At 40.6% G+C, this 13,463-nt stretch overlaps 1 protein-coding gene across 10 annotated transcripts in view; it reads left to right on the top strand.

The window, feature by feature from the left end:
* The window catches only part of SECISBP2 (SECIS binding protein 2), a 39,945-nt gene that overhangs the window by 15,049 nt on the left and 11,433 nt on the right, over positions 1 to 13,463 (top strand). For 7 of the 10 annotated variants that reach the window (XR_004028753.1, XM_030807106.1, XM_030807066.1 and 4 more), the window contains 5 exons: positions 3,659 to 3,781; positions 5,050 to 5,139; positions 6,539 to 6,671; positions 12,101 to 12,267; positions 13,289 to 13,427. Coding sequence is in view for 9 of the 10 variants with exons in the window: in XM_030807106.1 (XP_030662966.1) it covers positions 3,659 to 3,781; positions 5,050 to 5,139; positions 6,539 to 6,671; positions 12,101 to 12,267; positions 13,289 to 13,427 (652 nt within the window). In the remaining variant the exon portion in view is untranslated. The remainder of the gene's footprint in view (positions 1 to 3,658; positions 3,782 to 5,049; positions 5,140 to 6,538; positions 6,672 to 12,100; positions 12,268 to 13,288; positions 13,428 to 13,463) is intronic. The other 3 variants (XM_030807202.1, XM_030807159.1, XM_030807023.1) reach the window with 1 other exon arrangement.

The following is a 13,463-nucleotide window of genomic DNA, read 5'->3' as shown; positions in this document are numbered from 1 at the left end:
AGGGGCTCAGTAGAGTGGGGAATGAGAAGTTATTTATTAATGGGTAGAGAGTTTCAGTTTTGCAAGGGGAAATGAGTTTCTGAAGATGGATGGTGATGATGGTTGCACAACAGTGTGAGTGTACTTAATGCCACTGAAATATTCATTTAAAAACAGTTAAGATGGCCCGGGTGTGGTGGCTCACGCCTGTAATCCCAGCACTTTGGGAGGCTAAGGCGGGCAGATCAGGAGGTCAAGAGATGGAGACCATTCTGGCTAACACGGTGAAACCCCATCTCTACTAAAAAATACAAAAAAATTAGCTGGGCATGGTGGCAGGCACCTGTAGTCCCAGCTACTCGGGAGGCTGAGACAGGAGAATGGCATGAACCCGGGAGGCGGAGCTTGCAGTGAGCCGAGATCGCACCAATGCACTGCAGCCTGGGCAACACAGTGAGACTCCGTCTGAAAAAAAAAAAAGTTAAGATGGTGTGTTTTATGTTTTATATATATATATGGTACTATCGTAAAAAAAGATTAGGGAAAAGGAGATGTGCATCACATTTTGATTACGTTGATTTTCTGTGCCACTGGATAGTCTTTGTTTTTGAGATGGAGTCTCACTTTGTTGCCCAGGCTGGAGTGCAGTGGCATGATCTCGGCTCACTGCAAGCTCTGCCTCTCAGGCTCAAGCGATTCGCCTGCCGCTGCCTCCCAAATAGCTGGGATTACAGGTGCCTGCCACCATGCCTGGCTAATTTTTGTATTTTTAGTAGAGATGGGGCTTCACCATATTGGCTAGGCTAATCTCACTCCTGACCTCAGGTGATCCATCCACCTCGGCCTCCCAAAGTGCTGGGATTACTGGCGTGAGCCACCGTGCCTGGCCAGGATAGTCTTTTTTTAATCCCTCCAAATCCTAACTAACTGGGTTTCATTCTATACTGTAGTCACTAGTCTGAGTTTATTGTACTTGCACATTGAATAAAAAATAGGTTTTGAGTCATGAAATACAAGTGATAGCTTGAGAATGTACATTTTAGACCTATCGACTTAAAATATCTGTGAGCCATTTTGAATTCTTTAAAGAAGAAATGTTGGCATAAGTTTATGCTCTGGTGTATAAAGTTTCTGCTTCTTTTTCCCCCAGTCTTTGTTGGATTTAAATGATTTTTACCAGTACAAGAGTACTAGTAGCAAAATAATTGAATTCCACATTTTGTGATCATGTGGTACATGTTACTGATTTTTGGTTAATGGAATTTATTTACTTGTTATAAGATAGCATTCAGAATAGATTTTTTTCCCTTAAGTAATTTTAAGTGCTTTTTTTTTTTTTTTTCACTGCAGCTTTAATCTCCCTGGCTCAAGCAATCCTTCCACCTCAGCCTTTCTAGTAACTGAGACTACAGGCATGCACCACCACATCCAACTAGTAATTGTATTTTTTACAGAGACAGGGTTTTGCCATGTTTCCCAGGCTGGTCTTGAACTCCTGGGCTCAAGCAGTCCTCCTGCCTCAGCCTCCCTATGTGCTGAGATTACAGGCGTGAGCCACCACACCCAACTTTTAAATTACATTTTTATTGATTCCTAGAACTGTTTCTTCAAGAGCCTTTTTTTTATTGGTCTAGATATGGTTGTTGATTTTCATTGTGTATGGATATATTATGTTAGGTTGAAATGTGGCCTTGTTTAGCATAATGGTTTCCTGTGTTTCTGAGTATGAGGATACTTTTTGACTTCCAAAAATGTAATTAGCCCATTCCACATAAATGGTAGCTATGTATTTACAGTGGTGACAATTACTGTGAAGGTAGATGTGTGCTTGTTCCTCATTGCTCTGTGCATGTATTTGAGAGAGAGCAGTATGTGTAAGGGAGAGACCCTTCCTTTTGTGCACACACTGAACTTGACTCTCGGTGAAGCCACCTCCGTGTCTCTGGGGCTCCTCTGGGTGGCCAGGCGCAGGCTGGACAGCAGCCCACTGTCTAATTTTTTTTTTTTTTTTGAGATGGAGTCTTGCTCTGTCACCCAGGTTGGAGTGCAATGGCATGATCTCGGCTCACTGCAACCTCCGCCTCCTGGGTTCAAGCAATTCTCCTGTCTTAGTCTCCCAAGTAGCTGGGATTACAGGTGCCCGCCACCATGCCTGGCTAATTTTTGTATTGTTTTAGTAGAGACAGGGTTTCACCATGTTGGTCAGGGTGGTCTCGAACTCCTGACCTCAGGTGATCCACCCGCCTCGGCCTCCCAAAGTGCTGGGATTACAGGCCTGTGCCACCGCACCTGGTGCCCCACTGTCTAATTCTTTGTTGCAGCTGCCAAGTCACTCTCAGAGCCGGTTTTCCTAATATGCAGTTAGCATTCTAAGAGTTAACAGATTTTGTTTTATTTTCCCAAGATCTTTTTAAAAAATTTTCTTAATTATAGGTCTAAGAAAAGCTTATTTTAGAAAACTTCTAAAAGATAAGAAGAAAATCAGCATCTCCTGTTATCTTCTAACCCAAGTAGCTTTGCATTTTACATAGCTGGAGTGATAGTGATCAGAATGGTTTTTTTAAGAAACTTTCTGTATTGTGAAATTTTATTACAGAAATGATAAGTGTAACACTTCAAGGATCTACTTATGGAAAAGGTCATCTCTCCCATACTTTTGAGGCCTACCTTCAGAGAAACCTTCATTAGCAATCTGGCATATGTCCTGCCTCAGGCTCATGAAAACATGAACAAAGAGAGAGGGGTTTCTCTGTTTTTTTGTTTTGTTTTGTTTTATGTTTTCTTAAAATGCGATCATTTTATACACATTACCCTTAAACCTGTCTTTTACACTTAGAAAAATATCATGGACAGCTCCTGTGGGTCAGTAGATAAACATATGCTTTTTAATAGCTGCTGAGACTTTTACTTCTGAAGTGTAAATTCGCACTGGATATAAAGCTGGGCCTAAAACAAAAAGTTCCCTGCCCTTTTAGAGCCTCCATTCTGATGGAGGGAGGCCGACAACACGCAGACAGACGTAGAACATGTCAGAGAGTGATCAGTGCTCTGAAGAGAAAACCATGGGAAGTCCAAGGGTAGAAAGCAACGGGTAGATGGAGATCAGGGGCAGCCCCAGCCTAGCCAAATTCTAGTGAAGGGGCTTCAGTGCAAAGGCCCTGTGGCCAAAGCACATCTGGCCTGGATGAGGAGAGGCCCAGGGGGTTAGGGGCCTGTAGGAATGATGAGGTCACATTTAGCAGTCCTGGGATGGTCCCAGGTGTTTGTCTGAAGGTTCCATGGGTGATTCTGCTCTGCAGACAGGTTTGATGTTCAGATAAGGAACGACTGGGTCGTGCTGATGGAAATGGCCTGCCTGGAATTACAAGGAGAGCTTAGGCGGGGATCAGGAAGGTCATGAACACCATGATCTCCTCAAGCTGAAAACTAGGTTCTGTCCAAATCCACCAGTTTTCAAAAGGAATTGGGCATTACAACTATTTGAACAAAGGTTTTTTTCTTTCAGAACTATTCTAGTGAATGCTGGCTTTTTAAAAAACAGGGGATGAGGAACCTAACTCTGAATAAAATTGCCATGTGATTATAGGACTTGATATCTTAATTTTGTTGATACATAGTATTAAACATTCTATTGACCGCCCTAAAAACTGAGGATTTTTGCTTTGATTTTTTGTTCTAGTCTAAAGCATCACAAGGTAGTGACCTTGAACAAAATGAAGCCTCAAGAAAGAATAAGAAAAAGAAAGAAAAATCTACATCAAAATATGAAGTCCTGACAGTTCAAGAGCCTCCAAGGATTGAAGTACATTTATATTTATTATTCACATTGTGAGATATAATAAGTGGGTCTTTCTTAAAAGAAACGGGTTCATATTGGTTTCCTAAGTGAATATCTCCAGGGCTTTTTAATGATCATTTTTGTAGTGCTAAAGAAAACAGCCACTCTTCTCACCTCTTCATTTTGGCTTCCCAGTTGTCTCAGAGCAGCCACTCAGTGAACATCTGAATGAATGAATTGTCTGGAGACAAAACTACTTGTATCAGAGTTGAATAGTTTGTGTGCCATGTTACTAATATTTCCCCTCAGTTATCTTCTTTACCTGTTTTTTGTTTTTTTCTTGCTTTAGAATGCTGGCTTTTGCAGGGCCTCCTTTTCTATCCAGAAGTCTTATTATAAAGTGCTTCATTATAGAGAGATGTAGAATACTATAGAACCATTGAGGGCCCAAGTCAGGAAGATTTCAGGAACTTCCAAAAGCATGCTTTAATTGTTCCATGATACTCCAAGTATGTCATGTACTCTAAGGAGCCAGCCTGGGTTCTAACTTAATTTCTTGTGTGCCTTGTTGTTTTCTTTACATTGCTGTACCAGACTCAGGTGGCCTGGCTGCTTGTGCAGGCCAAAGGCTCTCTCAGAGGTGCTAGGGTCAAGCCCAGGCATTCCCACAGACTTGGGGTGGGGGTTCCCAAGGCTCTTAGAACATCATTTAAGAATAGTTGGGTTACATGTTTGAAAACCTACCATGGCAGAGCATTATGGTTTAGGCAAGTGAATAATTTATATTTCTGCCCCATGTTTCCCATCTTTTTCCAAGGGACCTAAAATATTGACAAAATGACAGGCATTTTTAAGTGATTAAAAAATTGTTTTTTAGCAGGCGTGTTGCCTTTGGCTCCATTTATTAGCCTGGGTTCAGCAGAGATAACATGTAAATCTACTGAATCTAGATGGTTTCTCTAATGAAAAACATAATCCTTCGAAGAACAGTTACTTGAATACTCTCATGCCAAGGTGGTCCAGGGTCAGTTCTGTAGACCCCTCGGTGTACCAAGATTGTTGGTGGCACTCTCTTTTTTGGGTACCGGGGTATTAGAACTGTGGCCTTTAAATTTGCTCTAAGTTAAATAAAGCAGAAGCTCTTATGTGAGAGTTTCGTGGCTTTTTTTTTTTAAATCACTTTTAAGAACTTTTGTGGGACTTTACTGAAGAATGAAAATATAAGCAAGGAAAAGGTTGCACTTGGCATGTTTGCATTAACAAAGAGCTAAAGGGGTGTGTGGTTTACTTAGGATGCCGAGGAATTTCCCAACCTGGCAGTTGCATCTGAAAGAAGAGACAGAATAGAGCCACCGAAATTTCAATCTAAGCAGCAGCCACAGGTAATTTTTAGATTGAAACCACAAATTGCTTTAGGCTTAACTTTTCTGGCTCAACTAAATGCTTGAGAAAAACTGCTTTCCAGACATTTCTGTATGGTGACAGGTGGTTTTGTTTTGATTCATTCCTTCATGAGAGAACTGCACCCAGCATGTTGAAACAGAACTGCTCTTAAATAATAAGATTTTATTATTTTATAATAAGACTTATTTTATGATTATTATTTTATAATAAGATTATTGGTAACTGCAGTTGCTAAGTCGGAAAGGAGGGGGATCATACTGCCTTATGAAACTTTAAGGGGAAAAAGTTGACTCAGTTTATTTGGGAAACAGAAGAATTTTTTTGCAAGTCAGTAATGTCTGACAGAAGAAAAATAAGAGAGGCACCACAGTTTTACTCTATGCAGTCAAAACAGAAGCTAAAGTGGAGGTGATTCCCCTTCTCTACTCCACCACCTACCCCGTAGATTCAGGAGGGAGCTTGTGAGTCATAATTTAGATGGGGAACTTGCGTACTTGTAGACATTTATTTGCTAGGATATTCGTTGTCGTTTTGCCTTTTAAAGGGGCTATTGTTTTCGCATTCATGGAAAATAAAATTCTAAACCTTTGTGTGAGTTAACTTTCAATTCAGTGTTATAATTTACTCATCTTCCTTCCATGCAGCAGGCCTCCTTGCCTGTCCTTTGTTGCACTTGGTACTTTCCCCTGATGGGAGCCCTCAGCCAGTAGGGTTTTTGGTGTCCTGGAAGAGAACACTTGGCAGGAGAGTGGAGCGGAGGCACTAAAGCAAATGGGACACCACGCCTTAGGACATATATATCACTGGGCTTCCTTGTACAACTTTTTATATAGTCTCAAAACCCAAATCACAACAATTGCAAAAATAACACTTGTTTTGAGCATATCAGACTTTGAGCCTGCATTTAATATTATTTGCTGAGTATGATTTGGGCTTATGTAGACTTTTGGTTGTATCACTATAATTTCATGGCATTTTGTTGGTTTATGGAGGCATTTGGAGAGAGAATGGGCTAATGAGGCGATAGTACTAACCAAGTAGCCTCACACACAGACTTTGTAGCCAAAGACTTTATATGAGTGCTAGTGTCTTGTCTGTAGATGTGTATTGTCGACTACTCACAATGGAGATATAGACAAAAGTGTAGGTGATTTAATATAAACCCAATGTTCTGAAAGAAGGAAGACATAAACAACCATGGTAATACTGGCAGATAATGTGGGATTGATTTTTTTTCCTTTCATTACTTGAATTTTTAAAAATTCTTTTTTATAGTCTCTAAATTTATTTCATTTTGTCTTTACATCAGTTTTTTGTAAAATGAAAAGCACAGTTTGTATAGTTTTATAAGTAAACTTACGAATTTTGAACTTTCAGGATAATTTTAAAAATAATGTAAAGAAGAGCCAGCTTCCAGTGCAGTTGGATTTGGGGGGCATGCTGACAGCCCTGGAGAAGCAGCAGCACTCTCAGCATGCAAAGCAGTCCTCCAAACCAGTGGTAGTCTCAGGTAAGAGAGTCTTTCCATCTCAGGCAAGTGGTTGGAAGTCTTTTTCAGCTAGATTATTGTGTTAACATTTTCTCTTGTTATCAAAAGTTATTTATAGATAAAACAGTGTGATGCTAGAATAAGCATAGATAAGGACCTGTGGAATAGAATTAAGAGTCCAGAAACAAATTCACGAATCTGTGACCAATTGATTTTTCATAAGTATGCGAAGTCCATGAAAAGAACAAAGAACAGTCTCTTTAAAATGGTACAAGAACATCTGGATTTCCACATGCTAAAGAATAGTCATACCTCCTACCTCACACCATAGATCCAAATGAACTCAAAATGGATCAGTGAGCTAAATATAAGAGCTAAAACTATAAAACTCTTAAAAGAAAACGGGTAAATCTTCATGATCTTTTATTAGACATTGGATTTTTAGATATGGCGCCAAAAAGATGAGCAACAAAAGAACAATAAGCTTTGGACTTCATTAAAATTAAAAATCTTTGCATACCGAAGGACATTATCAAGAAAGCGAAAACTTACAGAATGGGAGAAAATATTTGCAAATCATGTGTCTGATAGGGGATTAATATTCAAATATTTAGGAACTCCAGCTGAATAGCAAACAATCCAATTTAAAAATGGGCGAAGGACTGGAAAAGACATTTCTCCAAAAAAGGTACACAAGTGGTCAATAAGTGTGTGAAAAGATACTCAATATCGTTAGTCATCAGGGAAATAAATATTAATCAAAAGTACAGTGAAATACTACTTCCCACCTAGTGGGATGATTATAATCCAAAAACAGAAAATAACAGGTGTTGGTGAAGATGTGGAAAAATTGGAACCCCATATACTGCCGGTGGGAATGTAAAATGGTGCAGCCACTGTGGAAGACAACCTGGTGGCTTCTTATAATGCTCAATGCAGTTACTACATGACTCAGCAATTTCACTCCTCAGTATTTACCCAAAAGAAAACAGACCTAGACACTTTTACACTGGGGTTTCTTATGGCATCATTCACAATAACCAAAGGGTAGAAACAGTGCAAATGTTCATTACCACATGACGCTGTAAACAAATGTGGTATACCTACACAATGTAATATGCAACCTTAAAAAAGGAATGAATTCTTATACATGATACAACATGAAAGAAACCTGAAAACATTATACCATATAAAATTAGCTAGACACAGAAACACAACTACTGTGTGATTCCACTTAAAAGAAATATCTAGAATAGGCAAATTCATAAAAGCATAGATTAGAGGATACCTGGGGCTGAGGGGAAAAGGAATAGTGAGTTATTATTAATGGGGACAGAGTATTCATTGGAGCATTAAAAAGTCTTGAAAATGGATAGTAGTGATGGTTGCACAACATTGTGAATATAATTTATGCAACTGAATTGTGCACTTAACAGTTAAAATGGTACATTTTATGTCATATATTACCACAATTAAAACATTTTTAAGTTATTAAAATAGGATGATTTTTAAAAATTGATCTTATTAAAAGATGAGCTTTCCACTTGATATGATGACATTGTGTAGCTGAAAATCTCCTTATCTGTAGAAGTGTCCTGAGTTTCTGAATATCTTTACTGTCTGGGTGAGGAAGCTGCATTCCATGGAAATGGTTTACTGCCTGTGCATGGGGCACCACTGGGAACAGTGTCGAGTAGTGCTGATGTGGCTGCCTCTTTCCTCTGACACATCTTCTCTTAAGAGCCAAGACAGTTAAAACGCACAATATGTCATAAAAAGCAACATGAAAATTTTCCACCATAGGCTTTTAGATATGTTTCTTCCTTTTGAAGTAGTTTATTATTTCAAAAAACACTACTTTTTTTTTTTTTTTAATCTGTGGATCTTCCTTTTTTTTAAACTTTCATTTTAGGTTCAAGGATACACATGCAGGTTTGTTATATAGGTAAACTTGTGTCATGGGGGTTTGTTGTACAGATTATTTTGTCACTCAGGTACTAAGCCTGGTAACCAATAGTTATTTTTTCTGATCTTCTCCCTCCTCCCACCTTCAAGTAGGCGCCAGTGTCTGTTGTTCCCCCCATGTGTCCATATGTTCTCATCATTTAGCTCCCACTTATAAGTGAGAACACGTGGTATTTGGTTTTTTGTTCCTCCGTTAGTTTGCTAAGGATGATGGCCTCCAACTCCATCCATGTTCCTACAAAGGACATGATCTCATTCTCTTTTATGACTGCATAGTATTCCATGGTGTATACTTAACCACATTTTCTTTATCCAGTGTACTGTTGCTGGGCATTTAGGTTGATTTCATGTCTCTGCTATTGTGAATAGTACTGCAGTGAACATTCACATGCATGTTTCTTTATAGTAGAATGATTTATATTCCTTTGGGTATATACCCAGTAATGGGATTGCTGGGTCAAATGGTATTTCTGTTTTTAGGTCTGAGGAATCACCACACTGCTTTCCACAGCAGTTGAACTAATTTACACTCCCAGCAACAGTGTATAAGCGTTTCTTTTTCTCCGCAACCTCGCCAGCTTCTGTTATAGCCATTCTGACTGATGTGAGATGGTATCTCATTGTGGTTTTGATTTGCATTTCTCTAATGATTAAGTGATGTTGAGTTTTTTCTCATATGCTTGTTGGCCACGTGTATGTCTCTTGAAAAGTGTCTGTTCATGTCCTTTGCCCACTTTTTAATGGGGTGGTTTTTTTCTTGCAAATTTGTTTAAGATCCTTGTAGACGTTGGATATTAGACCTTTGTCAGATGGAGAGATTGCAGAAATTTCTCCCATTCTGTAGGCTGTCTGTTCACTCTGATGATAGTTTGTTTTGCAATGCAGAAGCTCTTTAGTTTAATTAGATCCCATTTGTCAATTTTTGCTTTTGTTGCAGCTTTTGATGTCTTTGTCATGAAATCTTTGTCAGTTCCTGTGTCCAAAATGGTATTGCCTGGGTTGTCTTTCAGTGTTTTTATAGTTCTGGGTTTTACATTTAAGTCTTTAATCCATCTTGAGTTGATTTTTGTATATGGTGTAAGGAAGGGGTGCAGTTTCAATTTTCTGCATATGGCTAGCCAGTTATCCCAGCACCATTTATTGAATAGGGAGTCCTTTCCCCATTGCTTGTTTTTGTCAACTTTGTCATTTGTTCCTCACTTCCTCCTTTACTGCCTTTGGTGTTAAATGTTTTTAGAGTACACTTTTGCTTTCTTTGTTGATTTTTTTTAACTTTAGTTTGAAAAACTACTTTCTTAGCAGTTGCTGTAGGGATTACAATATACATGTTAGTTTATATATTGAAGAAACTTTACTCCAATAGGTCTCCATTTTCTTCCTCCCCCTTTATGCTATTGTCATATGGTACATCTAAATAGATTATAAACCAGACACTACAGTGTTGGAACTACTACTTTATACAGCCATATCTTTTAAAGAAGAGAAGGAACAAGGAAAAAATATGTATTTACCAGTTTCATATTTATGATTTTAGGTGTTCTTTATTCCTCTGGATTCAGTTGCCATCTTGTATCACTTCTGGTAGTATTTCTTCTGGAGGACTTCCTTTAGTATTAGTGACACAAGCAATACTAGCAACAAATTCTCATGGTCTTTGTCTAGGAATGTCTTTATTTTGCATTCACTTTTTGGAGGTTAGTTTTGCTGGATGTAGAATTCTTGGTTGACCGCCCCATAGCTCATCCCTATAGCGAGTCTTCCTTTGGACTCCATGTAAGTCCCCGCTGGCCTGGCCCTGTCTGTTGCTTGACTATACAAAACGGCAGCCTCAGACTGGCCATGCTGCCTTGCCTTCCCCATTTGCTGAAATCACTACTTTAAATGACCACACTTTGAATTCAGCAAGCCCCTTATGGCAGTGACGGAAGCTGCTGGTTTTCGTAGCCTTGGCACCTGTTGAATGAGCCAAAGCAGAGCGGGGAGAGACTCTGGGAAAAGCCTCAGACAGGAGTGTCCAGACCCATACTGTTCCCACCTGAAGGCTACTCATCTAAGGAGTAAGCACTCTTCGGTTTGTTGGAACCCTTTGGTCACTTTCCAGAGGGCTGATAGGACTGTGTTTGGCAGTTCTGTTGAACTTCGTGGTTGTTTTTGTGGGAGGGAATGGTTGATCTTCCTCTGTTGTAGGAAGGACCCTCCTCAGGCCCGGTGTCAGTGCTTTGTGAAGAGTTGCCTGGCATTGGGGTGTAGGAGGTGTAGAGCTAGAGGGCTTGTGGCTGGTTTTGCAGGAGCCAGTTTTGCAGGAGGCCGGTTTTGCAGGTGAGATGCTGAACTTGGTGGTGTCATTGGGGGACCGGGTGAGTGAGCACCTATGAGCCATACAGGGTTTTCCAAGAAGAGCTGAGAAAATGGAGCCAGTCACATAGTCAGATGTATGTTTCAAACCCCATGTGGAAACAAGGCTCCAAAGATGCAAGCAGCTGTGCTCACTAAGGCCAGAGCAGCCTGGGAGGCAGGTACAGTTGTCTTGGTTGACATATGCAGGTTACGTTCTGCGTTGAAGCAGTGAATCAGACAATCAGACAGGCGAGACTTAGTGGGACTGCCTGATTGACAGAGCACCAGTTATTTTAGCACCAGTTATTTTAAAAACGTCTTCCAAAATTAAAGGAGGGCAGGTAAAATACATTTGGAGAAATATTGATGATTGTTGAAGCTGGACAATGGACACAGGGTTGTTTGCCATTGTTTTTTCTTTGGCGTATGTTTGGAAATTTTCCAGATCAAAAAGTGAGGATAAAACTATATAGGAATTAACTGATTACTTGAAATAATTATTGAGATGGGAAATAGAACAGAAAAGGAGAATAAAATTGAACTGTTCAGTAGTAATCACAGTAATTTATTGACTATGTAGAGGGATTACCAACTGCCCATGATGGAATTTTGGAAAACATGTTTGGAAAACTCAAGAGAATTAACTAGAAATATTACTAGAATCTTATAGTGGCCTTATAAGGTAGCTAGATACAAGATACACATACGGAAACCAATAGGGCCAGCTTCCACAAAGGCAGTGTCAACTGGAAACGGTGGTGGAGAGGGACGTGTTCACAGTAGCAACAGTGAGTGCAGACCACCTAGAACTGTCCTGAGTCAGAAAATGAGATCCACGCTGTATTAGACTGCACTGAGAAACATGGGAGATCTGATTATATGGATAGGAAGGTAGGTGTTCCTAAATTACTTGATACTTTTTGGGAATCTCATCCAAAAGATACTAAGTTTCATTTGGAATTACTGCCAATGAAAAGAATGTGTAAGAGATTGTTTGACAAAGATGAGAAGGGTTGTGGGGACAAGCTGGGGGTGACTTGGCAAACTCCTTCAGATACCCTGAGGCAGCCCCTGGGCGAGCTGTGGTCCAAGAACTGGGTAGAGCATCTGGGAGGTGACTGTGAGGGCTTTGTCCCACTATGTTTCAGTTGGAGCAGTGCCAGTCCTTTCCAAAGAATGTACGTCAGGGGAGAGAGGCCGCCGTGTGAGTCAAATGAAGACCCCGCACAATCCCTTGGACTCCAGTGCCCCCCTGATGAAGAAGGGGAAGCAGAGGGAGATCCCCAAGGCCAAGAAGCCAACCTCACTGAAGAAGGTGTGTGGGGTGTTTCAGCCAAAGCGAGGCGCTAGAAAACTTAGTTTCACATTTCCATAGTTATTCTCCCAGCTCTTAGATTTTTAGATTTTATGACTTACATTACTTGAATATGTTGTAGTAAAACGTGTTATGATACTCTAACAAATGATCCCTCACCCTCCCAGCATGATACGTCAGGGACATGTGATGTGGGGAATGCTTTAGCTACCTGAGAAGAAAGGAACATCTTTTATTTTTTCAACTTTGCAGTGGATGGACAGAAAACCAGAAATGGGAGGAGTTGCATTTTTCTTCTTCTTATGATCCCCTTCATCCTACCGTAGCTGATCTGTCTGATGTTCAGAGTCAGTGAATAATGCACACTTCCTTGCACACCTTCCAGGAGGACAGTCACAGGCTCCTCCAGTGAATTTTTTTTTTTTTTTTTTGAGACGGAGTTTTGCTCTTGTTGCCCCGGCTGGAGTGCAGTAGAGTGATCTCGGCTCACTGCAACCTCCGCCTCCCGGGTTCAAGCAATTCTCCTGCCTCAGCCTCCCGAGTAGCTGGGATTACAGGTGTGCGCCATCATGCCTGGCTAATTTTTGTATTTTTAGTAGAAACGAGGTCTCACCATGTTGGCCAGGCTAGTCTCAGACTCCTGACCTCAGGTGATCCACCTGCCTCGGCCTCCCAGAGTGCTGGGATTACAGGCGTGAGCCATCACGCCCAGCCTCCCTCCAGTGAATTCTCACAGCAGCCTGTGGTGTAGGTGCTCAGGCAAGTGCTGAGCTGCAGAATTGTCTTTAGAGCTCAGGGCTCTCCTGTGTGGCTGCTCTGCATACCTCAGGAGGAACGTGCCACTCCAAAACCAGCGGGGAGGGTTGAGTGAGCTCCCTGGAGTCTGGGGAACACTTGGCTGCTCTCAGGGCACTAATAAGCACATTGCCAAAAAGTTGAACTTGGGCAGTTTAATTTGCAGAAGAGCTTATCTTTTAAGTACATGTATTTAGGCATTTTAATTGTTTATTTAATTTTTAAGATTATTTTGAAAGAACGGCAAGAGAGAAAGCAGCAGCGTCTCCAAGAAAATGCTGTGAGTCCAGCTTTTACCAGTGATGACACACAAGATGGAGAGAGTGGTGGTGACGACCAGGTTCCCGAGCAGGCAGAGCTGTCAGGTACCAACGTCTGTTTGTGCCTTAAGAATAATTTAA

The sequence above is a fragment of the Nomascus leucogenys genome, chromosome 1a, assembly GCF_006542625.1.
Source record: "Nomascus leucogenys isolate Asia chromosome 1a, Asia_NLE_v1, whole genome shotgun sequence".
Lineage (NCBI taxonomy): Eukaryota > Metazoa > Chordata > Mammalia > Primates > Hylobatidae > Nomascus > Nomascus leucogenys.
This window is presented reverse-complemented; position numbering and strand designations above follow the sequence as displayed.